Source organism: Ascaphus truei, chromosome 5 (assembly GCF_040206685.1).
Source record: "Ascaphus truei isolate aAscTru1 chromosome 5, aAscTru1.hap1, whole genome shotgun sequence".
Lineage (NCBI taxonomy): Eukaryota > Metazoa > Chordata > Amphibia > Anura > Ascaphidae > Ascaphus > Ascaphus truei.
In genome coordinates, this window is record NC_134487.1 from 277,215,575 (window position 1) to 277,241,768 (window position 26,194).

General features: G+C 43.5%; 2 protein-coding genes and 1 long non-coding RNA gene across 6 annotated transcripts in view; 2 read left to right on the plus strand and 1 right to left on the minus strand.

Annotated features, from left to right (window-relative positions):
• Nucleotides 1-26,194, plus strand: part of SGCD (sarcoglycan delta) — a 338,790-nt gene that overhangs the window by 272,843 nt on the left and 39,753 nt on the right. The window lies entirely within an intron of this gene.
• LOC142495979 (uncharacterized) lies at nucleotides 11,805-14,964 on the plus strand. The gene is made up of 3 exons (XM_075602167.1): nucleotides 11,805-12,088; nucleotides 13,488-13,565; nucleotides 13,929-14,964. The coding sequence occupies exons 1-3, from the start codon at nucleotides 11,812-11,814 to the stop codon at nucleotides 14,951-14,953; spliced, it is 1,380 nt and encodes a 459-aa protein (XP_075458282.1). The 5' UTR covers nucleotides 11,805-11,811; the 3' UTR covers nucleotides 14,954-14,964.
• Nucleotides 13,811-17,048, minus strand: LOC142495982 (uncharacterized). The gene is made up of 3 exons (XR_012801876.1): nucleotides 16,899-17,048; nucleotides 15,818-15,873; nucleotides 13,811-14,468 (listed from the first exon to the last, which is right to left on the minus strand). It is a non-coding gene; the product is annotated as an uncharacterized LOC142495982 (long non-coding RNA).

Sequence of the window (26,194 nt, forward strand, 5' to 3'; positions counted from 1 at the left end):
CTTTAACTTTCTGGGGAGAATGGAGCATTAGATGGGCCTCATGTTCTTTGACTTGTTGTAACAGTTTGGTGAACGAAGGGGGGCTCCCTCGAGTGAGATTATCGCGGATCATGTTAGCAATAGGGTGGTTGGGACTGGATCCCCACAGGTATTGCTTGCGGAGGTATTCATCCATTTGCGAGGCTGTTACATATGGTGAAGCAAGGGCCCTAACGCAATTTGCACTCGGTGGATGTAGGCCGACAAGTCCTCTCCATCTTTATGGTTGATGGCATAGTATTTGGCCCACAGGGCTCCATCATCCTCGGTCACGCCGTAGGTTAAGAATTCGACCATCATCCAAGAGGTCAGGTCAGGATGCTGCTCTCGATGTATACTGATCGGAGTGGACGCCGGGGGCCTCAAGCATTCCATGAGGCGTTGACGTTTCACGGCGTCTGTACAGGACCATTCTTCCATCACACCCCAGGTGTGCTCCTTCCATGGGTCTATCCCATCTTCTCCCGTCGGGATGGGTAGGGTCCCGGAGAAGGCTGGTTGGGGCGGTTAACTGACCTACCTTGTCATTGAGCTTCTGCAACATCTCACTACACAACCCAGCTTCTTCTGATACGCTAGATCCTTGATAGCTAAATCCTGACTGACAGCTGCCCGCTTCACTAGCCGGGTAGGGAGCGGAGGTGAGGGTAGGGCAGTCATCACCCAGTCCATCCAAGGGGGGGTCTCGAAGTGGGTAGACAAAGGGGCTTCCGCCGGGTGGGGAGTTGGGATGCTACAGGTATTGGGGAACGGTGGGCTCAAGAACCACCAAATTTCGGCGACAATCAACTAGCAAGGTGTTCCACTTAGCATCTTTATTTATGAGGACGTCTACCAGGCGGGCTTTGTCAAAACCAGGTAGTTGTCGTAGGGCCGTTTGCAATGTCTCTAATGGTAAGGCCATAGGTACTTGGGTCACGGCCACCACGCGGCGGGCGTTTGCATTTGCCACGCCCAATCGCGCACTCTCTGACGCGAGGGGAGGGCCATGGTGGACAGGTGCCTGTGTGTGTATAGCCGTGGGGCACCCCAGGTCTAAGATCTCAGATGCGCCTCCAAATGTAGCCCTGTTTCCTAGTGAACACAGACCGCTACCATATGCTGTATAACCTGTAGCCTCACAGGGCCTAATCCTCCGCCACGGAGAGCCTGGGGCACGCGTAATAGATAATACCTCGTACTTGGTGCAGCGCCTCCACCTGCGATGGCTCCCGCCAGAGGGGGAGTGGTTCCTTGCAGGACACATATATATATATATATATCAATACACACACGCACAGAATATAAACAACCGAATGACTTTACTTGTCTGCATAGGCTCATATATATATCAACAGGTGTCCCTCCCTAGAGGAGACACTATCTACTGCGTCTCGCAGGACGCTTCTTTCCCGTCCTTCACCGGGTGATCCCACCCTATGTCCAATCCCTAACACAATATGTGCCCCACCCTCAAGTGAGATAACGAATATGTATGGGTGACTGTGCAGCTACTATGTCCTGAATGAATGGTGATATAGTTGGTGCACATGTTGATTACCTGCCGGGCACTCCAGTACCCGGGCCTGCCAAGGATCTTCACAAAGGGTCAGACGCGATGTGGCTCCAGCAATAGGCGTCCGATCCGGGGCGATCCCACCCAGATGAACGGCAGCAACAGTAGCAGGGTCTGAGCCCAGACCTCCCGCTAGGTAGACACTGTCTCTTTAAGTGATCACTGAATGGCACAATAAGGGCAACCGGAACCTGTCTAGGGCCAGTCCCTATCTCTGCTCCACTCAACAGGGATTCAGGGCCTAACTGGGCCTGGGGTATAAGGCCTAGGTAGGGCTGAATGCCTCCCTACACCTGGAGCTCCGTCTCCTTCCTCCTCCCGCTAGCTCTGAGCAACATGCGCGCCCTCCGACCCTATATCTTCCTTCCTCTATCTCAACCACCCGATTGGTTCCCTGGCGTCACATGGTCACGCGGGGCTGCTGGGACTCGTAGTTCCCTATGCTCCACCCTATAGGAACTATTCCTCCTTCGCGGGCTTTGGTAGCTATCCCCCGTGCATGCGCGACCTCCTGCTCCACACCTTCTGCGCCTGCACCAACCCTCAACATGGCGGCGCCCTGATATCGCGGAACCTCCGATATACCGGAGCGTTTCCTGCCCTGCTGCAACCCTCCCACCCGACAACAAATGCGGGCGAGGGGAGTCCGGACACACACTAATAGGTACTGTGTGTGTATATATATATATATATATATATATATATATATATATATATAGTACCTATTAGTGTGTGTACAGTATATGTATGTGTTTGTGTGGGTGTAATATTCATGCATGTGTTGCGGCTTTCTGAATATTTTGGCCAATTACATTTTTTTTTTATAAAATGGCTCTCCTTCCTTGAAAGGTTGCAGACCCCTTATCTATGGGAATGCAGGACGTTTCAATGAAATGTTGTAAAATTAGAACATTTGCTTCATACAGAGTTTCCAAATATATTTGGTATTTAGTTAAACGTTGTGCATTTTCTTTCCTATAATATGTGTAGCCCCTTTACCCCCACCCTAAGTGAGATTTGGTTTGCTACTCCATACTGTATTTACTGTGGTGTGGTGCATACCTTTGAGTTATTAGGAGGGCTGAGCACTTCCGCGGTGGTGTGGGGAATCATCAGGACAAGATTTACGGGGTACTTTGTTCATTGGTTGCAGCACCTCCAGTCAGCCTGGATCCTCTGGATAGTAGGATGGTCCAGACTGACACCTTTCTTTAGCCCAAGACAGTGAATCACACTGGTATATGGTTCCATGGAATTTATTGCAGTGTTTAAGATTTTACCCCGCAGGTACATCACTTTCTTTCCCTAAGAAGGTCACTTCAAGGCTTGAGGCCATCCAAATTTCCTCCTGCATGGTGCTCCTCCTAATGCTCCTTTATAGAGGGAAGTTGTTGCTCACTCCACAGAGGGAGGAAAGAGACACACCCACTTTTGGGAGAGAGGTAGTATTTATACCCTGGGGTTGGGCTTGTAACCCTGCCCCATAGCAGGGCAGGTCCGATACTGACAGGTCATCACAATCCAGCGTGACACCCAGACAGTACCTACGCCAAGCTGACAATCTCTGGCTGTTGCTAGGCCCACCCTTCGATATAGTTACTGCATCTAAGGCTGCAATTGCAAACAAGGCCTTATGGAGGAATTAACCTACCCACTGCCTGTACCTAACAGGGCTTACGCTGGTAGGGCCTAGGGAAATAAATAGCAGCCGGAGACTAGGCTATATATGGATTCAGTAATAGGTTTAAACGGAGATTGTAGTTCTTTGTTTTTTGTGTGTGTACTCTACTAAAGTAGAACATCCATTTCATTTTCTGTTACCATTTATTGTTGCATAATTAGGTATTTTGTTTGTTAAAGTTTAGGCTGTAACCTTGACTCTAGCTGTTTCTGTGGCAACTGTGAAATTCTATGGAGTGCCTCCCTAAGTCTCCTTCATTCAAGGTTCTTCTTTGTTCTATAACTAGAGAAATAAAGATTGTTAGAAATACTCGTACCTAGGCTGAGTTGATGTGGAAATCTTGTCTATGACCCACAATAATTTATAGACAATGCTTTAATTGTAACCGTATTTTCAGGTTTTTTTTCTATTATGCAGAACTACGACTGCTTCTGAATGCCAGGTAATATGCAGATATACAGAGACTGCATCTTTCACCACTTCTCTAACAAAAGTAGGCTTGCAATGCAATATAGAAGCAAGGGGTCAGGAGCGCACTCACATCCAGGAGTATATAAAAAGAAAGAACATACACATATAGTGTAAGAGAGTATGGAATAAGCGTAACTGGAATAGATGAGATAAAATATCACTCACATTCTCTGTGAGTAATTTTCGGTTATCAGGAGTGACCACCTCAGCTATTGGTTGCAACAGCGGTGTCCGTCGGCATACAATCGTGCAGGGATAGGGGGAGAAGGCTCCCATTTGTGGTGATGGAGGACACAGAAAATAGTGCAAAATTGCTTCCCCCCTGAGGAAGCTCTAACCTTGAGGGACACGCGTAGGGTGGACAACACGGATAATAGAAAGACTTTTGGCTCTGGTATACTCTTGTGATATTCTGCATAGAATACGTTCCTTCTTCCTGCACATTTCCACTGTGGACGGCCACCACGGGTGGAACACCTGAGGAGGGAGAGCTGTTTCTCTGCCAGTGTCTGACCCTGGGTGGTCCCATTGCCTGAGTCCTATATTTGTTTGTGAGTGTAAACTTTTATATATTTTTATTGTGTTATAAAGCAATTTTGAAACTATTTTCTGTGTCCTCCATCTACACACACGAGAACCTTCTCCCCCCTGTCCCTACGCGATTGTATGTTGACGGACACCACTGTTGCAACCAATATCTGAGGCGGTCACTCCTGATAACCGAAAATTACTCACGGAGAATGTGAGTGATATTTTATATAATCTATTCCAGTTACGCTTATTCCACACTCTCTTGCACTATATGTGTATGTTCTTTCTTTTTATATACTCCTGGATGTAACCCCTTGCATCTACATTCTTATATGACTTGGATCGAGTCCATCCTAGGAGCAGCACCCATCTAGAGGATTGTATAAATTCCATCTACTTTGTGTTTGTGTTTTATATTCACTTTCACAAGGCTGATCACCTGATTAATTTAGTTGGTATTTGCGCTTGTTTCTTTGTCGTCTTGCAATGCAATATGTACAGTAGTTACAGGCCCCTCAGGCATCGAAGGCGTTAATGGGTGAGCGCTATGATGTACAAGACTGCTGATTTTCCACTTCTTTACGCATTGCCGTGTTAATGAGACTCAGCCAGAAGCTGGCACCCTTGCTTCCCTCTGTGACAGATTTTGTTGGTTTGCGCGCTTATTTAGCAAAGTTTAATGCTTACGTTGTCTTCTAAAACCGATAATTGATGTGGAATTTCATTCAAAGTTCCAATGAGATCCATATAAAACCAATTATTAGGCCAGAAGGGAATTTTATGTCCTTGAGACGTGGGAACGTAAGTGCGGTGGGTGCAGTGGTTACTATGGCAGTTTTCATACCTTGTGGTTAAGCCTGTTGGTTTATTACCAGCCTCATGCGCTGATACCCCTGGGACACTGCTGCAGCCACTTCCGAAGTGGAATCCTGACAGCATATTTCTCACAATATGATATGAAAGGAGGGTGTGTGATTCTGGTTGTCTGTGGAAATAAAATATGACCTGTTATGAAGATGAAAAGAAAGCAGTTTGTGTTCTCTACTGGCAGCTGCGTCCAAGACATTTTCAGAATGCTGTCAGCATATTCACCGCTATATTGTCTCCGCTGTATGCAAACTATTGGAGCAGGTACTCCTATATTATACCCCCAAACAAATGAAAATGAATCAGTACCCTACACTGTTTATATTTGCATGCACGTACGCTGTTAATCATGCAATCATTACCACTGCCAGAGGGTATGTATATATTTCCTATCCTCAAAGCAATGAGTTGCTTTGATAGCATGGCAGTGAAGAGGTTAAGATGTCAGTGCAGACTTTGATAGAAGCAATAAGGGATCGGGCTCCTGTGCTGATGCCCGTGCAGCTTCTGAATAATTCATGGTAGATGGACATTCCGACATTAAAATAGATGAGATTTTCTCAGGGTTAATTTGATTAAATTTGCTGATAATTGGGTTTTGTTCGTTACGCTGTGTGACGGATGAGCACACAGATGGACACCCATAGCACAAGCGGAGGACGCTGTAGGGATGTTGTGAGATGTTGGAAGCAGCGAAGGAATTCCTGTTAGCATCTACAATGAGTAGCAATCACATGGCACACGTTCCCTGTGGCAGCTATTCATTATGTCAGGGAAGCTCCGAGCTCCATTCATTCATTCGGACATGGAATATTAGCCTGCGATACTATGTCACTGTTGGGTGTTCGGAGCAGTCACCTTGTAGAAACTTTCCATCATTGAGTTACTACATTAGGGTAGATGGAAGGACACACTCGATTAAACATATGCTCATACTCCGTGCTATTTAAAAAAAGTAGTAGTACTGTGGTTGATTGCCAAAGAGCATACTCTCGTTGAACTAGTAGGCTCTTTTAAACACCATTTTGAAAATGTTTGTTATTAATGCTATCGCAACAGAAAGAAGGGGAATTACAAAAAAGGTTGGGGTTAAGGATTGTAAATAAAAAAATATAGGTACTCTGGACCCCCCTCGTACTGTCACAATTTGACCAAACACCATCATCACTGGCGTAGCTAGACATGCGCAAGCCCCTGGGCAAAAAAAATATTCAGGGCCCCATTAATATTAATACTGACTGCAATTTTTTTCTCCCTACCCCCCATCCTCTCCCTGTTCCTCGCTCTCATCATCCTTCCTCATACCTCCTCCTCATCATCTCTCTCCTTCCCTATCATAATCATCATCTCCCCCCCTCCTCCTCATCATCTCTCCCCCTCCTCCCCCTCCCCATCTATCCCCTCCCCATTTCTCCCCTTCCCCATGTCTCCTCCTCCACCATCATCACCTCTCTCCCCCCATCATCATCACCTCTCTCTCCCCCTCACCATCACCTGTCTCTCCCCCCACCATCATCACCTCTCTCTCTCCCCCCCACCATAATTAGCTCTCTCTCCCCGCAACCATAATCAGCTCTCTCTCCCCGCACCATCATCACCACTCTCTATCTCCCCCCACCATCATCACCACCCACCATCATCAACTATCTCCCCCCCTCCTCCCCAATGCCTATCTGTGGGTGGTCCAGCATTAAACATAGGATAAGCCGGCAGAGGAATCATCAGCTGTGACACAGGCAGAGCAAGACAGCAATTCTTAGTCTTGTATTATAGTGCGCGCGCACAAGGCGTTGCATGTGGCGCACGCGTTTAGTTTCTATAAGGTACGCGGTGATGTGCGTGGCTAGGGGGCGTGGCTCTAATGTCACAGCATTAGGCCTGTGTTAGCTGCTGATTCCTCTGCCGTCCTCCGTTTAACGCTGGGGGCCCGCCACTGCATACCATCTCCCCCACCTGTCTGAAGAGAGCAATGGGCTGCCGACAGGGGGGAGAGTGGGCCCCCTAAGAGCACGGGCCCCCCAAGGGTGCGGGCCCCAGGGCTTTTCCCGAGCTATAGCAACACCCCTGACCATCATTCATTTTGTGTCTGGTTGGAAGGATATGCCTGATAGAACAGAAATGTATAGTGCAGGAATGGCGAACTGTAGTCCTCAAGGGCTACCAACAGGTCAGGTTTTCAGGAAATCCCTGTTTCAGCACAGGTGGCTCAATCAGCTCAGTCACAATGACAGAACCACTGATTGAGCCACCAGTGCTGATCAGGGATATCCTGAAAACATGACCTGTTGGTAGCCCTTAAAAGTGGGAGTTGGCCACCCCTGGTATAGTTTAGCTTGGTTCCCACTGGCTACTGCAGCGCTCGCTATGGCGGGTGCTGCGGGGACAAGAGCTGCCTCTCAATGGGGACGGCCCGCTGCGAGGGGGGGCCGCCGTGCGGCGAGTTTTTCTTCCAGACCCGAAAATTGAGATGGACACGGGTGACGGAGCGCTAGGCCACGCCCCCGGCAGTTCAGCCAATGAGGGCAAACCTGCTGGGTGACGTCATGGCCACTCCCCCGTCACGCCCCCCCGTCTTTCTCCTTGCAGCTCACTGCAGACTGGGGAATTCGTCTGCATGCGCCGCCAGCCTCACAGGTGCGCGTGCAGTGCAGGCAGCCGGGCCGTAGCCTTAATCTTGATACCTTGTGGTCTAATTTTCAGCGTCAGCTGCCTGCACTGCTTCCACATTGTGTGCAAAAGAATAAAATGACTAAGCTTTTTTTTGATACTATGTTAAACCTCCTGTTTCTGCGACTGTGGCAGCTTGTGATGGAAAGGCTATATCCCTTGAGTTTAACTTCTATTATATCTGTGACCCTGTTAGTCTACAGTGGGGGAGGACACTTTGCCATAGATTTACTAAATGGTGCCAAGCAATAAGGCACCTTGCAGCCTATTCAAGGGGCCATAAAGGGCCTCAATGCTAAGATCCTCTTGGCCCTATGCGCTATGCCAGTGAGCAGTCAGTGAAACCTACAGTATTTCCTTTCTGGATCTGTATCATTATGTCAACATGTAGCGGAAGAGACAGATATGACATGCCAAAGGACCTTCTGTCTTTGTGTTACTATGTTACCTAGTTAAGCAAGGGACAGATGTCAGGTGCTACCTTCTGCCTCTAACTTACCTTGTCATTTTATTGTGTAAGGAGCAGTGTCAGTGCTGGCTGTTTCTGCAGCCTCCCACCATTACCAAGTCCTTTAGCTCCCCTTCTGAAAATGCTATAACATGCATTAACCCAGGGGTGCTAAACTCCAGTGCTGAAGCCTCCCACCCCCCCCCCCCCCAAAAAGGTCAGGTTTTCGGGATATCCCTGCTTCAGCACAGGTGGCTCAATCAGAGCTTCTAATTGAACCATCTGTGCTGAAGCTGGGATATTCTGAAAACCTGACTTGGAAGGGGGGGGGGAGGGGGAGCGGGAGGGGGGCTTTAGGACTGGAGTTGAGCACCCCTGCATTAAGGGACTTATAGGTCTTTTCTTTTTCTCGCTCCCCTGCAGTGGTTCTGAGGGCTGTTCTCTAGGTTTGCATGGTTTGTATTCATTGAACAAGGTTAGATTTTTATATTGATTTCTCAATAGTTCCTGATGCCTCCCCCCCCCCTCGCCCCCCACACGCACACACTGACACACGCACAAACACATACCTTCAAGCTGAAAGCTTTTAATCCAAATTCCACAACCTCTGGGATCACATCCTCTCCGCACCTGTCTAGACGGATAAGGAAACGGTACGGAATCTAATAGGAAATAATGACAGGTATTTTGTTTGCTATTATGGGCTGTCAGATGTTTCACGGCATCTGGGGAAGGCAGGTCTGTAACACCTTGTGCTGAAATGCCATCTGCACAAGCAAAACATTGTTTGTGTATTGCAAGCCTGTGTGTTTGTATTATGTACAGTTAACAAGTAAGTGGAAAATGCCCTTTTAAGACTACGATCACTTGGCCAGGATGAATCCTGACATAGCGAAGTTAGGACGATCCACTTAGGCACCATCCAGTTTTTGCTACAGTATACGCTTAGATCTCCAGTGTGTTGAAATAGAGACTAACCAAGAATACAGCTGGAAGGAAAGCAAGGCGTCAAGGTGGCACTTTTTGAGTTCTGGTAGCTAGAATCTTGTGACAGAGACCAGAGGGGCACATGGCCTATCGGGAATGGCAGACTGAATGGACCACGTATGCCCTTCATGTCTAGCGCTCTGGTATAGAACATTCAACAAACTCTTTAGACATTTGAGTGGTGAGACAGGTTGTATTGTATCCAGAATGCTCCATTTTGGAAAGCTCTAATTGAACTTTCTAATCAATAGAAGGTTAATATGGTTTGTAAACTTTGCAGAGTAGAACATTCGGATTGGGTAATCCTACATAGTGATTTAAAATACATTTTGGGGTCTATGTATCAAGGCACAAGTGGTGCAATTTTAGGACAGTCCAACTGCACAGATGTATCAAAGGGGAAAAAATGATTAATTGCCATGGGATTTTTTTTATTTTAAACATTTGGTGCAGAATGTTTTGCCCCATGATTGCATCACATTTGCCTTGATACATATACCCCTTTATCACTTAACTCTTTCTGCCGGAAGCTATTACGGGACTGTTTTCCTGCAGTGCATATTAGTAGCAAGTGCAATTAACCATTTTAAACATGCAGTGTAGGTGTCATCCGGTTGCACAACCATGGCCACCGATGGGGATGGGGGGGGGGGGGGAGGGGAGAGGGAGGATCTGGGACAAGTCTCTCATTACCGGTGGCTGCGGGGGACACCGCCGGCACATGCCGGAAGTTGAGGCCACCCGTAAGTCGGGTAGAAAAGGTAAAGAACCCAGTGTAGCTCTCAAGTTCACCCTCTGGTGATGAGTGTATGATTTAAAACATAAACTTTATTAAATACAACACATATATAAAATATTGGGTATTAAAATGACGTACTAGAGGTCAGTGGATCATGAAACTGACAGCCGTGAGGCTCAGGATCAACATAGTATGTGTGTCCTATATGTATCAATTATCACACAGGAAACTAAGCAGAAATCCTGATATGGACCTCTGTGAAAGGTGAATAAGTAGGGTGTGCTCCGTAGAGTACTATGGGCCTCATGCAGTAAGCGACGATTATGTGAAATCGGCAAGCTTATCGATTAGTCATGTTATTGGCGTTTTTCCCTCTCCGTATGCAGTAAGTGCCGAATACATTCAAAATCAACCAGAAAACAAATCCGCCCACTCTCACGATGATGAGCCGATCACACACAGGTGTATCGGCGTGCGTGGCGGGGTGCTGTTAGGTTGCACAATCACAAATCTTGCTGAATCAGGCGAAACAAGCATGTTTTTGATTGCGCGCCATATTTAAAGGCAACGTGTACTGCTAATCATTCTCTGTGTTGTTGGGAGTGAGAGAGAGAGAGAGACGCACAGAGCTGGACGATTGAAGATTTGCATATTGACTGAGAGACTTGTTGTGTATTGGGTGAGCTTTGTCCTTTGTTGTTTTGTTTACATCTTTGTCTTGTTTTATATGTGGAAGTGGGTCGTGTGATTGCCTGTACATTTCTTGTCTGTTTTTTGTGAGTGCTGGAAGTATGCCCGCAAAGCGTGGGAAGAGTGATGCTGGTGGGAGTGGGAGTGCTACTCGTGCGAGTACGCGTCGGAGTGAACGTTCTGTTCAGGGGAGTGATGTTGCTGGTGCACCGAGTGGTGTTGCTGGGAGTGGGAGTGCTGGTGCTGGGAGTGGGAGTGCTGTTGTTGGGAGTGGGAGTGCTGGTGCTGCGAGTGGTGTTGCTGGGAGTGGGAGTGCTGTTGTTGGGAGTGGGAGTGCTGTTGCTGTGAGTGGGAGTGCTGGTGCTGGGAGTGGGAGTGCTGTTGCTGTGAGTGGGAGTGCTGGTGCTGGGAGTGCTGGTGCTAGGAGTGTGAGTGCTGGTGCTAGGAGTGTGAGTGCTGGTGCTAGGAGTGTGAGTGCTGGTGCTAGGAGTGGGAGTGCTGGTGCTGGGAGTGCTGCTGGTGGCGCAGTTGCTGATGGGGTGTCTGGTGGTGGCGTGCTTGCTGGTGGCCAGCTTTTGGAGGCTCTTCCATTGGAAGAAGGAGAGTCCAGTCAGCACCAGCCAAGCTCTGACCCTAAACCTGCTCGGAAAAAACGTGTGGAGAAGCCACGTAATCCTCGCTTCAATGACCAGGAAAATAGGGCTCTTGTCACTGGCATTCTGGAGCACTATGACAGTCTCTATGGACATTTAGTAGGTAAGTGTAACTTTACATTTATTATTCAAATACATGTGATCCTAGGTCATCTGAGTTTTGTTCATATGCAAATATGGGTACACAATATCTTTCTATGTTCATTAGTGTGGAAACACAGCTTTTTATCATGCCTTACAAGGACAAATAAACACAGGCGGTCAATTTGCCAGAACTGCATACAATATGAATGCAACCTTGCTTACATGTATAGGTTTAGTAGTGAATGCTCATGTGCTGCACATATTACACATAAAACAGCATGTTTGCTATCTCTTGGAACAGCTAGCAGTGTAGGAAACTGGTGCTTATATTATTATTAATTTACCTCATATCTTTTATATGTTTTTCAAGGGCGGACAAGTGCAGCAAGCAAAAAAGAAATGTGGGACACAATAGTCATTGGTGTCAATGCCTGTGGGAATAGTGTCAGGGACAAGTATCATTGTCGGAAAAGATTTGATGATATTAGGTCCAAATTGAAAAAGAAAATACAAGACCAACGCGTGCATGCTACTGGCACTGGAGGTGGGCCCACACCACAACGTCTCATATTGACTCCATTGGAGGAGCTGCTTCGGCCAAAATTACTTACCGTCGTCGTGGAAGGCTTGGCTGGTGACCGTGACATTGGAATTTATCCGTCACAATTTCCAGCAGGTGATAAATATTACTGTACTAGGCGTGTCGTTGCTTACAGTTATTTTGCATATTTACACTGCTTTTTATACTGTCTTCACAATATAAGCATACCTGCATCTATATATGTATATGTCTGATTCTGTATATATATATATATCTAAATAGACATATATGTTGTAGTCCTACTAAAAGCACTAACTAATATAGCACGTGCCATTGCGTGCTCATTTACATGTGAATTCCCAAAATGCATTGCTGCAGTGGAAGCAATTGATGGTGGGCGAAGATGGGGAACAACAGGGTAGTACACATGTGTAACACATGTTAATGAGAAATTATTACTAGCTACAGGTACAGAACATAAATATGTAGAATATTATTGTGTATTTTATTTATTTTACTCCGACAAACATGACATTACTGCCTATTTTAAGCATGCATCAAATATATTGCATGCAACGGCCTACAAACATCACTTGCACTAACACATCTATAGTTGCTTATGAAAAGGTCCATTTTTGCTTTATGTCATATACAGACAGCATAATGAGGCACACGTATCATATGTTATGTCATTGTTTTCATAACTTAAACACTGCAGATGACTACTTAGCTCATCTACCATTGTGTTAAAGCAGCTGCAATTAATATCTCATCACAGCATACACTTCAACAGAGGGGGTGGGGTTCAGCACACACACTAATTACAGCCTCATTTCACGGTCAACTTAGTTCACACCATTTGCACCTGTTTCAAGTCATTGAAAGGTGTGGCTGATTAGGCTTTTTGGGGAAGGGAATACCTTTCTTACAACCTGAATAGCACAACTGAAGTTAATCACACTCATTTGAAAGCTTAACTCTAGCTACTAAATGCCCCAACAACTCATTACTTATCAAAGCGTACGTCACACATTAGTTCACTCATATCTATAGTTGAACTACTATGAAAGACACATTATCACACACTGCATGTGTTGTCTTGTTGAGTCACAGCCACATTCAGGTGTGCCACATCTTCGATTAATGTACCACACATATCCTCTACCAAAAACAACACTTTTTGCAATATGACCACCTTCATGATAACCATTGTGAATGGTCATCTCATGATAGTTATGTACATTATGATACTGATATCACTACACAACATATGATTTTTATGTACTCATTTAATCTATTTATCCTCACGCATTACTGCAGAAACATAGTATGTTGTATGTTAGGGAACTCAAAAATTCTAAGTACACAGGCATGTACAGTGTTATTACAACTATTTATGTTCACTTTCACACACATTTTCGGTTAAGGAACTGATGTTGTTAGTTAGTTGTAATCATAAATACAGAACATACAATAAGTGTTTGTTCAATATTTACACATGTAAATGTAAAACTTATGTTATTGTTATATATAGTTGCCCCTGGAGGACATGTGTCACCTGAGATGGAACAAGTGTCTTCACCTGGGTCAGCCAGCTCAACACTACTAGAAGGTGAGTGTATCATTTGCTGGCCATATAATATGTGCTCTTCTATATGTTATGTTGTCATGTGCATTATTTGTTTTGCACATCTTCTTTAAATAGGATTACTTAGTGTCAGTGAAAATTAAGTGTAAGGCAACATGTATTGTGTTAGTGATGTTAATTATCATGTAGGACTTCTGAGTTTAGAGCAACTTTTCATTCATTCATATTTCATACTGAGTCCAAACATTATTCGTAAGTCAAGGTAGTTTTTAATGAGGTTATAAAACGTATGCTAACATGTTAGGTGTTACTTAGGACACAGTACAATTACATAGTAACACAGCATACATTAACATGCCATTTAATAATGTGTACATTTCTTTTTAGAACATCATGGTGATGAGGATGATGAGTATGATGAGGATGACGCCACAGAAGAGACTGAAATACAATCATGTGACCATGAAGAGGTGCCAATAGAAACTGTTGTACCGCCAAATCGTCCATCAACTTCCACATACGATGCAATTGTAGCTTCAGAGGGAAAAATAGTGGACGCAGAAAATCGTCGCCATTCAGACATGATGACAGTGCTGGAAAGGATGATTGGACTGCAGGAAGAAACAGTATCACAATTGGCACATCTCCACAGAGTCTTCATTGAAGTGCCTAAACAGTTGCAAAAAATCAACACCTCATTCGAAGCATTAGTTGTTCAGCAAACACAAGCTAATTACTGGAGAATGACTAATGTACCACAATTCAACACCTCCCAGCCAGGATCTGTTCATGCAGGTCAGTTTTCACCACATTCATCTGATATTCATTCACCAGGCCCAAATGTTACCGGTCAAGTAGCAGACATTGCTGTGCAGGTTCCTGATGACATCCTACCGCTGCCATCTGTACAAATTCAGCAGCAGACACCTACAAAGGAGGCGACAAAAACAAAACAAGACACACATGAAACAGACCAACCATCACTTGTGCAGTGTATACCAACTTGCTCACATGTGTCACTGGGCACAAGCCCTGTCCGTGAACAGTCACTACCCAAAAGCCCTGTAGGTGAATCGCTGCCCAAAAGCCCTGTAGGTGAGTCGCTGCCCAAAAGCCCTGTAGGTGAATCGCTGCCCAAAAGCCCTGTAGGTGAATCGCTGCCCAAAAGCCCTGTAGGTGAATCACTGCCCAAAAGCCCTGTAGGTGAGTCACTGGCCACAAGCCCTGTAGGTGAGTCACTGGCCACAAGCCCCGTAGGTGAACAGTCACTGGCCACAAGCCCTGCCCGTGAAGTGCCAGAGGCCACTCAAAGTGGCTCTGTTGTGCCTAAAGTTGGTGGCAAAAGAAAAAGGAAAATTCAAGAGACAACAAGCAGGCCTGTTACTCGCTCGCAAAAGGAACAAAAAAAATAAATGTTATAATTCAGAAAATATGTCTTTGGCCTTGTTTTGTTGACTTCAGATTATCTAATTACTATTGTATGTATGCTGAAGACTGTGTTGTTTCCAAACTTTCAACTATGTTCTTGTACACGTGAAGTTTTGGAAATGTTAACACTCATAATTAATTGTGTTATAAATATTTATGTTGTAATCGTCTGTTCAGTAATGGTCCACCAGGAGCCAGTTGCTAAGTTTAGAGAAGCTGCCATTGACTTTGCAGCAAAACATTGCATTTGGGTGTGTTAATTGATGTAAGAATTGCATATGCATATTAGTCACATGCAATTATTAAAACACCTAAGTAAGTGCAAACATCTTTCTTGTACGTGTACAGCAGGATTATGTGTAAATTATTACTTACCTTTGCCTTGCTTGGCCATTGTAATTTTGTCCTTTAATCAGTTGTGTGTTCGTTTCTATAACATCTCAGAATGTATAATAATATATATACACACACACACACACACACACACACACACACACACACACTGAGTGAGTGTGAGTGTGAGTGTGTGAGTGTGTATATATATATATATGTATATGTGTATATATATATGTATATATGTGTATATATATATGTATATATGTGTATATATATATGTATATATGTGTGTATATATATATATATATATATATATATATATATATATATATATATATATATATATAGTACTATATAAACTGGTATACACAAACTAATACACTTCATGCTTCCTTGTGAAAACACTATTTTAATAATACAGGCCTAATGTTTGAGAAATATCCTAAGTATGAGACTCTAACAGTATTGTGCTTAAACAAATGTTTATTACTTCATTCAATCATGTTTCTCACCATTTAAATAGGTTTCATACAAGGTATACTTAATGCCATCAATGTTGTGTGTACTCCTGCAATATAAAAAAAAAAAAAATATTATATATAAATATATATATATTTTTATAAGAGATATATTTATATATATATATATATATATATATATATATACACACGTATTTAAACTCATGCAGACAGGGAGTTAACCAGACTTTCACATACACACAGAAATGTAAGCGGGGAAAAAACATTTCTTTTTGCAGGTGTGTTTTTACTGATATGCCTGGCTAAGAAATATTTTCACACACTGATCTTTGTTAGTTTTCAAAAAAACACTATGTGAACGCATTCACAGTCTAGGGATGTTTTTCACAAACGAGATAAAAGAAGGAGAAATGTTTCTCCCACAGTCCCATATCACGAACCACAACTGTTAACCCAATTAGACAAACAAATCCAATTGGCGTTTGAAATAAGGAGTCAAAGTAGTTACTTTTGTTGACCTTGACAAGGAAAAACAGGAGTTTGTTAGCCATTCAGCACATTCATTTTGATGAGCAAATAACACAGACCTGCACACAGCTTTTGTGCTACTCAGACATGGCTGATGAATTCGTTAACAATATTAATCCCCTTTTAGGGTATAAGTACATGATCTGTGAAGCCATCTTGAACAGTCGCGGACAGAAAGCAAGCACACGCCAAATCGATGATTTCATTCGAGCAAAATATCCTTATTACCAAGACCGTAAGCATGCACGGAATTTTAATTCCTCAATAAGATTCACTTTATCAAGTAATGACTTTTTTGAACGTGACCAGGATAAGCTACAACACACCTATGGTTTCTGGAAGATTGCCCCGGAAAAACAATTTATCCTGAAAGACGGCACTTATATTGTCGTGAAAGGCATATTTATTCCTAATGGCAATAGCAATGTATCCGCTACTACTGATCCGTTTGAATCGATACGTGCTGCAATATCTGCAGCCTCCATTCCTGAAACCCACATTGTACAAGAACAAAAGTACTATGATTATGTACCAAGCCTTTCAGCTGAAATTGCATTGGAATGGGAACCGGAAGAAATGAACCTACCTCCCGACCAATTATTTGAAGAAAGCAGTGGCGATTCCTATGAGCGCATCCTGGAGGAGATATGTGCCATACTGGATTCAGCGGTTGGGTTAAGTGTGGATGAAAATGGCTTGCATTTCTGGAGCGACCAGTTGCAGCCAGGCGAAGAGTTAATTCTAGAAGAATGGTAAATATAACAATCGTTATGCGTTGACTCTGCGTTTAAATTTTTTTTTTTTTTGTAACCACCATTTTCACTTTCAATGCGTGGATACAGCGTAACATTGCAGACTGCATAACATGTAGCGATCACAAACAAATTGTTTCCTAATACAATATAGTAGGACCTGAAAGAGTAGTACACATTGCTGACGGAATAAATATACGTACTTTCCTATCCCTTTAAACATATTAGCAACATTTTACCATTACTCTAACACATACCTGTTTTGTTATCATGCAACATCTACAACATTGAAAACCGGGTCCACCACGTATGACGTGGGACCCTTGTCATGGGCCAAGGCGTCCTTAAAAAGGATTAGTGATGTAAGTCCCGCCCCCAAGCGACGTGCGCGCCTCAAAGCCTATTGGCTGTCATGTTTTGTTATAGTAACGGTAACTGCAGTGTGTGATGCGTGCGGCTCAGTGTTTGTAGGCGTACCCTGGGCGTTAGCCGAATGTTAATTGAGTGGGAGGAGTGTTAGCGTGCGTTTCACGCTGGCTTAACATGACGTCACACGTATTGCATTTGCGCATTGTGTTATCGGCCGTGCTTTCTGTTCAAACACGTCTGTTTAAAAAGAATACAGATGTACTCGTTTAGAACGAATGTAGTTTCGTCTTCATTGTATTTGAAATAAAGATGTTATGTTTACTGGTATTTTCAACATGTATTGAACGCACAACGTACGCTTTGTTTTGCGCATGCGCTAACAGTTAGTGGAGCCAAGCGTGAAGTGCGTGCGCACACAAAGATGTGCGCGCACATCTTTCAGTATACAGGCAACGTTCACTTCTTATACATAGTTATGCCTGCTACAAATTTAAAGAAACATTACATACTGATGAACAGTTTTACTTCTAACATATAAGTGAGTGACGTGTGTATCTACACAATCATATAGAGCTGCGTAACGCGTTGTCACGGATGCATATCTAGTAAGGTGCCATCTTTGACCATCATGTGTTTGCTGTATTTCAGAGATGTCGGGGAAGATACAATCGGATCAATGTATGATTTCAGAAGAGTCTACCTTTATATGATATGATTGTGAGGAGGAGCCACCGACTACTATACTACATATGGAACTAATTTTATATTGCTTGCAGCGCTTATTAACAAACAATTAAAAATGTGATACCCTTATGCCTATATTGCATAAGCACTTAATTAACATAATGATGTTGCAAAAGAGTGCCTCATGAATTTTTATTGAGTGTTCTTTAATGACTACTAACATTTTATGACATGGTGTGTTTTATATATAACAACCATTCCCACTCTGCTAACACATTTGTGTATTCTAATATGTAATGGAACGTATGACTGTCGAAACTATGTAACAATAATAATAATAATATGAGCATGTTCATGTATAGGGCTGCTAGTTGTACGCAGCGATTTACAGACACATGTTTCAGCCTGAGGTCCCTGGCCCGTGGAACGTACAAATGTTTTTTTGCCGCATGAGGCACAGGGAGATAAAGTGACTTGGCCAAGGTCACAAGGAGCCCACACCGGGAATTGAACCAGACTCCCCTGCTTCAAACTATCAGTGCCAGTGTGTGTTTTTACTCAGTGAGCCACTCCTTCTCCCAATGTAAAGGACACTTACAACCAAGTAGCCATTTATTTTTAAAATCTCTTGTTACATGGGTATGTAGATAAAATGGTTTGGGACTGTAGCAAATAATGTTACTGGCCAGATGTTATGGTCCCCTCCAATGCATGATGTTCTGAATATGACATCACCATCATGTTATGAAGTACGTTTCTGTGTATATTTCATTAACCTAACTAACTATAGTTTACTGTGTTTATTAATCGTTTAGAAATACATAGTATAGTCAATATGATGATATAAGCTACCATAATAAAGCTGGTGTTATCATTTGTCGGTGTTATACATGGATCCTACACCAATTGATAGAGACACAAACAGTTGTCTTAAAAAGTGTGTCTATGCTAGTGATGAATGTGCTCCCGTAAGTAAACAAATAAGTACAGTTATCCCCTTTTCTCCAACCACCTCTATATTACATTAATGGAAATTATAAGGAAACATACATAAAATGTGATGAAATGTGAGTAATCATTTTGTAATACAATGCACATGAAAGCTCAAGAGTAGCTAAATGCATATACATGATACAGAAAGTACATATATGTTACATTTGTGTTTATACCAATATGTTGGGTTTTTAGTTCCAATAATTATAGGAAGATTGAGGTAGCCACATCTTATGAGAGATGTCAGCAAATATACATACCATGATCAGTCATACTGGAGATATACCTATAATGCAAAGGAACAATATATAAATTGCAAACATTGACATGCCATCTTCAGTACCGTAAACAACACAGCAAAGTGTGTATTTGGTGTTAAATGTACAACACCATGTATATTTCATGACATTCAAAATGTAAATCAGCCTGGTGTACACATCATATGGATGTACATGTTACACTGCACCAATAACATTGTATGTAAGCATACTAGAAGCATGAATGATTATGGGCATAATATGTGTTTTGTCTTAGCATAAGGAATAACACAATGCTAAAATATTATTGCTTTGTTACCCAAGTTGTATTCACATACACACAACTAAAGTACAATTGAAGAGGGATTATATAACCTGTGCAACAATAACATACCGGTGCCACATCCCTTTGTGCACACAGCAGAGAAAAGAAAGGTGTGCAACCCATATTCATCTGTGTCCTAACAGAAGGTTATATAAAGAAACATTATTGTTAATATAACATAATTAAACTATAAAAGTAGTACTAGGAACATATGAGTTTGTACTTACAAGAAAAAAATGAATTGATGAGATTCTGTCGTGTCTGGCCACCACTGGCTGTTTGTTCATTTTCAGCAGCTACATGGGTGGGATGCTCGTCTACCAAAGCCTCAGCTAGGTCTGACTGTACATTGTGCCTGAGTGCAACATTGTGCAAAATGCAACAGGCAAGGATAATATCAGACACTTTTTGAGGCTTGTATAGAAGAGCCCCACCAGTTCTGTCCAGACACCTAAACCTGGTCTTGAGTAGGCCAAATGTCCTCTCTATAACAGATCTTGTAGATATATGGGCTGCATTGTACCTGTCCTCTGCTTCAGTTTGAGGGTTTAGCACCGGAGTCAAGAGCCACGGCCTAATTCCGTATCCTGAGTCACCTATAATGAATGGAGCACACATAAGCTGACATTAGTGATCAAATTGTACAATGCCAACATTCCTAAATCAACATGTGTTTTGTGTTAGAACATGTAAATATGTACTCACCCAGCAGCCAACCAGGTTCAAAATGTCCCTCTTCGAACGCATGGAAGACTGAAGAGTTCCTCAGGATAGAGGAATCGTGACTGGAACCAGGGAACTTGGGTACCACATGCATTATCCTCATCGTGGCATCACATACCACCTGTACATTGAGTGAATGGTAGTGCTTCCGATTGCGGTACACATGCTCACTCTGACTAGGTGCAATCAAAGCAACATGTGTGCAATCGATTGCACCCAGCACACATGGTATCCCTGCTATATTATAAAAGCCAGTCCTGACTTCCAGCCACTCTGTCGCCTCTGTAGGAAAATGAATATAATTCCTAGCGCGTCTATTGAGTGCATAGAGAAACTGGGTCAAGGCCCGCGAGAATGTAGATTGCGAGACCCCGCCCACTATGCCCACAGTTGTCTGGTATGACGCGGAAGCAAGATAATGTAATGAGCACAGCATTTTAACAAGCCCAGGGACTGCACGACCTCTGGCTGTGAAAAAATCTAAATCCCCCCTTATCTCCTCATAAAGAGCTAAGATTGCTGCTGAACTCAAACGATAGCGACTTACAATCTCCTCCTCACTCATCCCATCTAACAGGGTTCTCTCCCTGTACAGACGCGGACGAGGCACAAGTTGTCTCCTCTGTCTTCTCCTCTGATCTCCTGTCCCTCTACCTGTCCCTCGGCCTGTCCCTCTCCCTGTCCCTGTCGTATCCGCGTCACTGTCACTGTCCCTCGGTGTGTCCCTCCCTTGCCCTATATGATTGTCTTCATCATCAAGCATGTCATAGAAAAGAATGTTCCTCCGTCTCCTAAACATTCGCAACATTTTGAAATGAGTAGCTGTGAATGAGCAGGTAATGTGCGTCCTTTAAATAGGTATGTGATGATGTCAGGTGACATAGTAAAATGCAAGGTGTTACATTAACATAATAAAGTACTTCTGTGGCAAGCTGTGTGCACTTGTTGTTCTAAGTATTTGTTGTGTGTATTCTGCAGGGAATGATGATATTTGGCAATGATGTGACGTGAAGCTTTGTACAAAGATTGCTTGCAAATAAATAGTTGCATGTGCAATGCATGTAACACTTGTGAACGCAAGAGTCAGTCATGTAATGAGACAAAAAGGCTGAGATTGACGTGGGAAAAGTTTTGTGTAACATGTGTAATTATCCATGTTATTGTGACATGTTGGCAACAATGAATAGTCGTGTGCATATGCATGCATTTGTGTAAGGAGGATAGTTGGTATAGAATGAGTTTACAAGGTGTCCCAATGATGAATTACTGTACATGTGTGTATAAGTTAGGTTGAAGTGCTTGTAATGCAACGGTTACAATGTAAACATGCAATGTGATTGCGCGTCCAATAAGTGACGTCATGAAAATAGGGAGGACCCAAAAGTATATGTAAACATGAGAAGACAGATGTACATGAACGTTTAAAGATGCGTGTCACATTACAAGCATTGTGTAATGTAAAGGAAGATGAATATACTGTGTATGAGTGACATGTGTGACATGTGTGACATCATGTAAATAATTGTCGCTGAGTTGAGTAAAATGTGTGATATGATGTGAGGTTCTCCTTTAAGAGTGTAGTATAGTATTTTCCCTTGCCACATCATCACATGATGAGTAATGTGACCCGCAAATGCTGAAAACATGTAAAAGTCGAATGTTATGCAAATAAGACACATCAGCTGTGACACAATGCAGGGAATGCCCCCACACTGTAATGCAAATGACGTTTGTATTGTGAGCAATGAAACGTAAACAGTACTATACTGTTATACGTCCCCGCTCCATTGACTTCCATTGATGTACAGAAGATGTTTTTTTTCTAAGTGCCGTTCCGGCAGCCTTAGCGATCGTTCTCCCGTCCAAACTGCCAACTTTAGTTGGCGGGAGAAATCGGCCATAACATCTCAATTTCGAAGTGCCGATCAGCCCCGATAAGCTGTTTTTTTTTGTTGAATCCAGCCGATTTAAAAAAGTGGCGATCAGTGTCGAAAACAGGCTTATCGGCAGGCGACTGGCCATAACCAAATTATCGGCTCCGAAACCTGGCGATATGAAGCACTTATCGGCGCTTACTGAATCTCAAACCCAATTTTGGCTATAACATGGCCATATTTCCCTTATCAACGCTTACTGCATGAGGCCCTATGTCTGCAGGTCACAATGGGCAATATATGCATAGACCATAAATAAAAGTGGTGTGACTAGTAGTAACTGGTGCACATGTAAAGCAAATATAATGTGCACCAGTAGATCTCAGTGTGCAGTCAGTAAAGATCCTCCTCAGTGATATAGCTGTAAGCACAGGGCTGTGTGAAGCTGACCTCAGGTAACCTCCTGAGGTCCACAGTATGGAGGTGTAATACCCTGTAGTGACCTCAGCGGCAACGTCACAGATAGCACTAATGAACACTGTGCTAATAGTATGGTGGTGGGCACCCTTATCAGGTGAGCTTAGCATATAAATAGACACTGTACATGAGGAGGGGGTGGCTGCGTAAAGTGAAACAGTGGCTGTGGTAGCTATGAGTAGTAATATACTCTAAGCACATAAATCACAGAACTACACTCAGTACTAAGTAGAGAGCACTAGCCCTATCAATATTCAATAAAACGAGGCTCTAAGTGTCCATCCTGGCACTACAAGCCTATATATCAGCGCGAGCAGGACACCTCATCAACTCGCGGTATGAGACATGAGAGCGGAAACAATAACAGTCCTGCGCGTGCACGTGTGGGGACGGAGCCGACGCGCGCGTTTCGCGAGAGGCTTTCTCAAGGCGAATGGTAAGTATTACTGAGGGTACCCTGCAGGTGAACAGGTATATATAGGAGCCTCCAGAGTAGTGACATCATGCCTTAACCCTTCAAGTGCCCAGCTATGCGTGGAGCTGCAACGTGGACGCAGTGAGTATACCACAGTGTGTGACTGCAGAGCTGGCACAATAAAGTTTTATCTATCTGACTCTTGATTATTACTTATATTGTTGTAACTGGTAAGTCAGAATCTGACACACATAGAGCTGAAATACACTCTATTTGGTCTACAAGGGAAATGTATAACGGATGCAGTATCAATAGTTATGTTGGTAATAGAGTAGTATACTAGGGTCCAGAGATGTCCTAGATCAATAATATCTAATGATTAAATAATTAATTAATAGCCAGGATGTGGGGAAACCTGAGATAGGCATGGCAGAATTAATAATACATCTGTGGTTAATACACATAGAGGGAGATGTATATTGTGAGCTTAATAGGAGATAGCCCAATGTGATAGCTGTTACAGAAAAGGAGTATACAGGCATCCCTCATTGAGACCTCTTGGAGAGAGTGTCCCAAGTGTATAAATCCATCTAGACTCTTTCTGGAGTAGGACCCTGTCCCAATCTCCTTTCCTCTGTGCTCTGGTAGGGTGTTCAATCCCGCAAAAAGAGACCGCATTGAGATCACCATCATGACATAGATTAACATGTCTCGACAATGGTTTGTCCGCCTTATTCCTGATGGTGCTAATGTGTTCCAGCACCCTTAGTTTGAGACACCTATTAGTTTTTCCAATGTAGACTTTCCCGCATATACACTTGCCCTGGTATATGACACCGGTACTCAAGCAGTTGATAAAACTGCGTATAGGGTACCACTTGGTGTCATCCCAGTTACTAAATTGTTTAGTAGTGGTCATATATTGGCATGCCTTGCATCTCTGGCAGGTGTATGATCCAGTTGGTTTCGGGGGGAGCCAGGTCCTGGGTGTCTCTTGCACATAATGGCTATGTACCAGTAGATCACGCAGGTTCTTTGCCCATCTACTGGTCATAGATGGGTAGTCTCTAGTGACCCCTTTTAGTAGGTCATCTGCTCTAAGGATATGCCAGTGTTTCCTCAGGATAGCTCGTGCTTTAGGCCATTCTCGATTAAAAGTGCCTATGAAGCGAATCACTTTATCCCTTTTGGAACAGCACAGAACGGCATCAGGCCCAAGAGGAAGAGGAAAACAAGACGAGGAAAAGGTCTGGGTACTAAGGAGCGAGAACTTCGCTAATATAGATGTATTCATTGATTTGGTCACCACTGATCTGGAACATCTCAGCTTGGGTAGATTACTAGACAACCTGACTATACAGGAAAGAAAGGCACTCAAAGATCTGGCCTCCAATGAAACTATAGTTATTAAACCTTCGGATAAGGGAGGGAATCTGGTGATCCTCCACAGAAGCGATTATAAAAAGGAGAATCTGAGACTCCTAGCGGACCCCAAGTGTTATGAAGTACTGGGAGGGGACCCTACTAATACCTTCAATAAAGAACTTAACACAATCCTCCAGAAAGGGCTAGATGACAAGGTCATCGATAAGAACGAATTAGCCTACATTTGGGTTAAAACACAGAGAATCGCCACTTTTTACAGTTTACCCAAACTGCACAAGAATAAGGTCCCCCCACCTGGTAGACCAATTGTGTCAGGTATAGGCAACCTAACTGAACGGGCCAGTGCCTACATTGATAAAATCCTGAGACCCTTCGTTGTGACCCTACCATCCTACCTTAAGGACACCAAAGATGTCCTTAAAAGACTGGATGATGTCTGCATCAGCGAAGACATGATACTAGTGAGTTTAGATGTAGAAGGTCTTTACACTAGTATTGACCATGAATATGGCCTTAAAGCAGTATCCCACTTTCTCAACACCAGGGGTGGTTGGTACATGAAACATAACATCTTCACCTTGGAACTGCTTAAGTTTGTGCTAACCAGAAACTATTTTCTCTTTGACAACAAAGTGTACCACCAGTTGAGAGACATGGCAATGGGCACTAAATGTGCCCCTACTTATGCCAACCTCTATCTGGGATGGTGGGAATCCCAGGTAGTGTTTACTGAAGAAATGGAGGTACATACAGAGCATATTGAGCTCTGGGTCCGCTACATCGACGATGTGTTTGTCTTGTGGCGGGGCCCAGAGAGAGCTCTCAAAGAGTTCATCAGTATATTGAACACTAATACGTTTAACTTACATCTTACTCTGGAACACAACAAGGATACCATGTGCTTTCTAGACCTACAGATCTCAAGGGGGAATGATGGTTTTCTCCATACTACCATTTACCGGAATGTGACAGCCACCAATAACCTTCTGGAAGCAAGTAGCCATCATCCGAAAGCTCAGGTCAATGTGATACCAACAGGCCAGTTCCTTCGATTGAGAAGGAACTGTAGCACTGACCAAGATTTTGAACGTCAATCACTCAATATGAAACAACGTTTCGAGGACAGGGGTTACAGTAGAAGGAGTATCAAAAAGGCCTACAAGAGAGCTAAATACACCGGACGGAGAGCACTCATTATGGACAAACCACCTAGCCCAAGGGATAAAGTGATTCGCTTCATAGGCACTTTTAATCGAGAATGGCCTAAAGCACGAGCTATCCTGAGGAAACACTGGCATATCCTTAGAGCAGATGACCTACTAAAAGGGGTCACTAGAGACTACCCATCTATGACCAGTAGACGGGCAAAGAACCTGCGTGATCTACTGGTACATAGCCATTATGTGCAAGAGACACCCAGGACCTGGCTCCCCCCGAAACCAACTGGATCATACACCTGCCAGAGATGCAAGGCATGCCAATATATGACCACTACTAAACAATTTAGTAACTGGGATGACACCAAGTGGTACCCTATACGCAGTTTTATCAACTGCTTGAGTACCGGTGTCATATACCAGGGCAAGTGTATATGCGGGAAAGTCTACATTGGAAAAACTAATAGGTG

Excerpts from the sequence above, each read along its gene's own strand:
- LOC142495979 (XM_075602167.1), top strand. The coding sequence starts at position 11,812 with ATGTGGGACACAATAGTCATTGGTGTCAATGCCTGTGGGAATAGTGTC. Across the intron at positions 12,089-13,487 it reads TCCGTCACAATTTCCAGCAG|TTGCCCCTGGAGGACATGTG; the intron begins GTGATAAATATT and ends TGTTATATATAG. Across the intron at positions 13,566-13,928 it reads CAGCTCAACACTACTAGAAG|AACATCATGGTGATGAGGAT; the intron begins GTGAGTGTATCA and ends ATTTCTTTTTAG.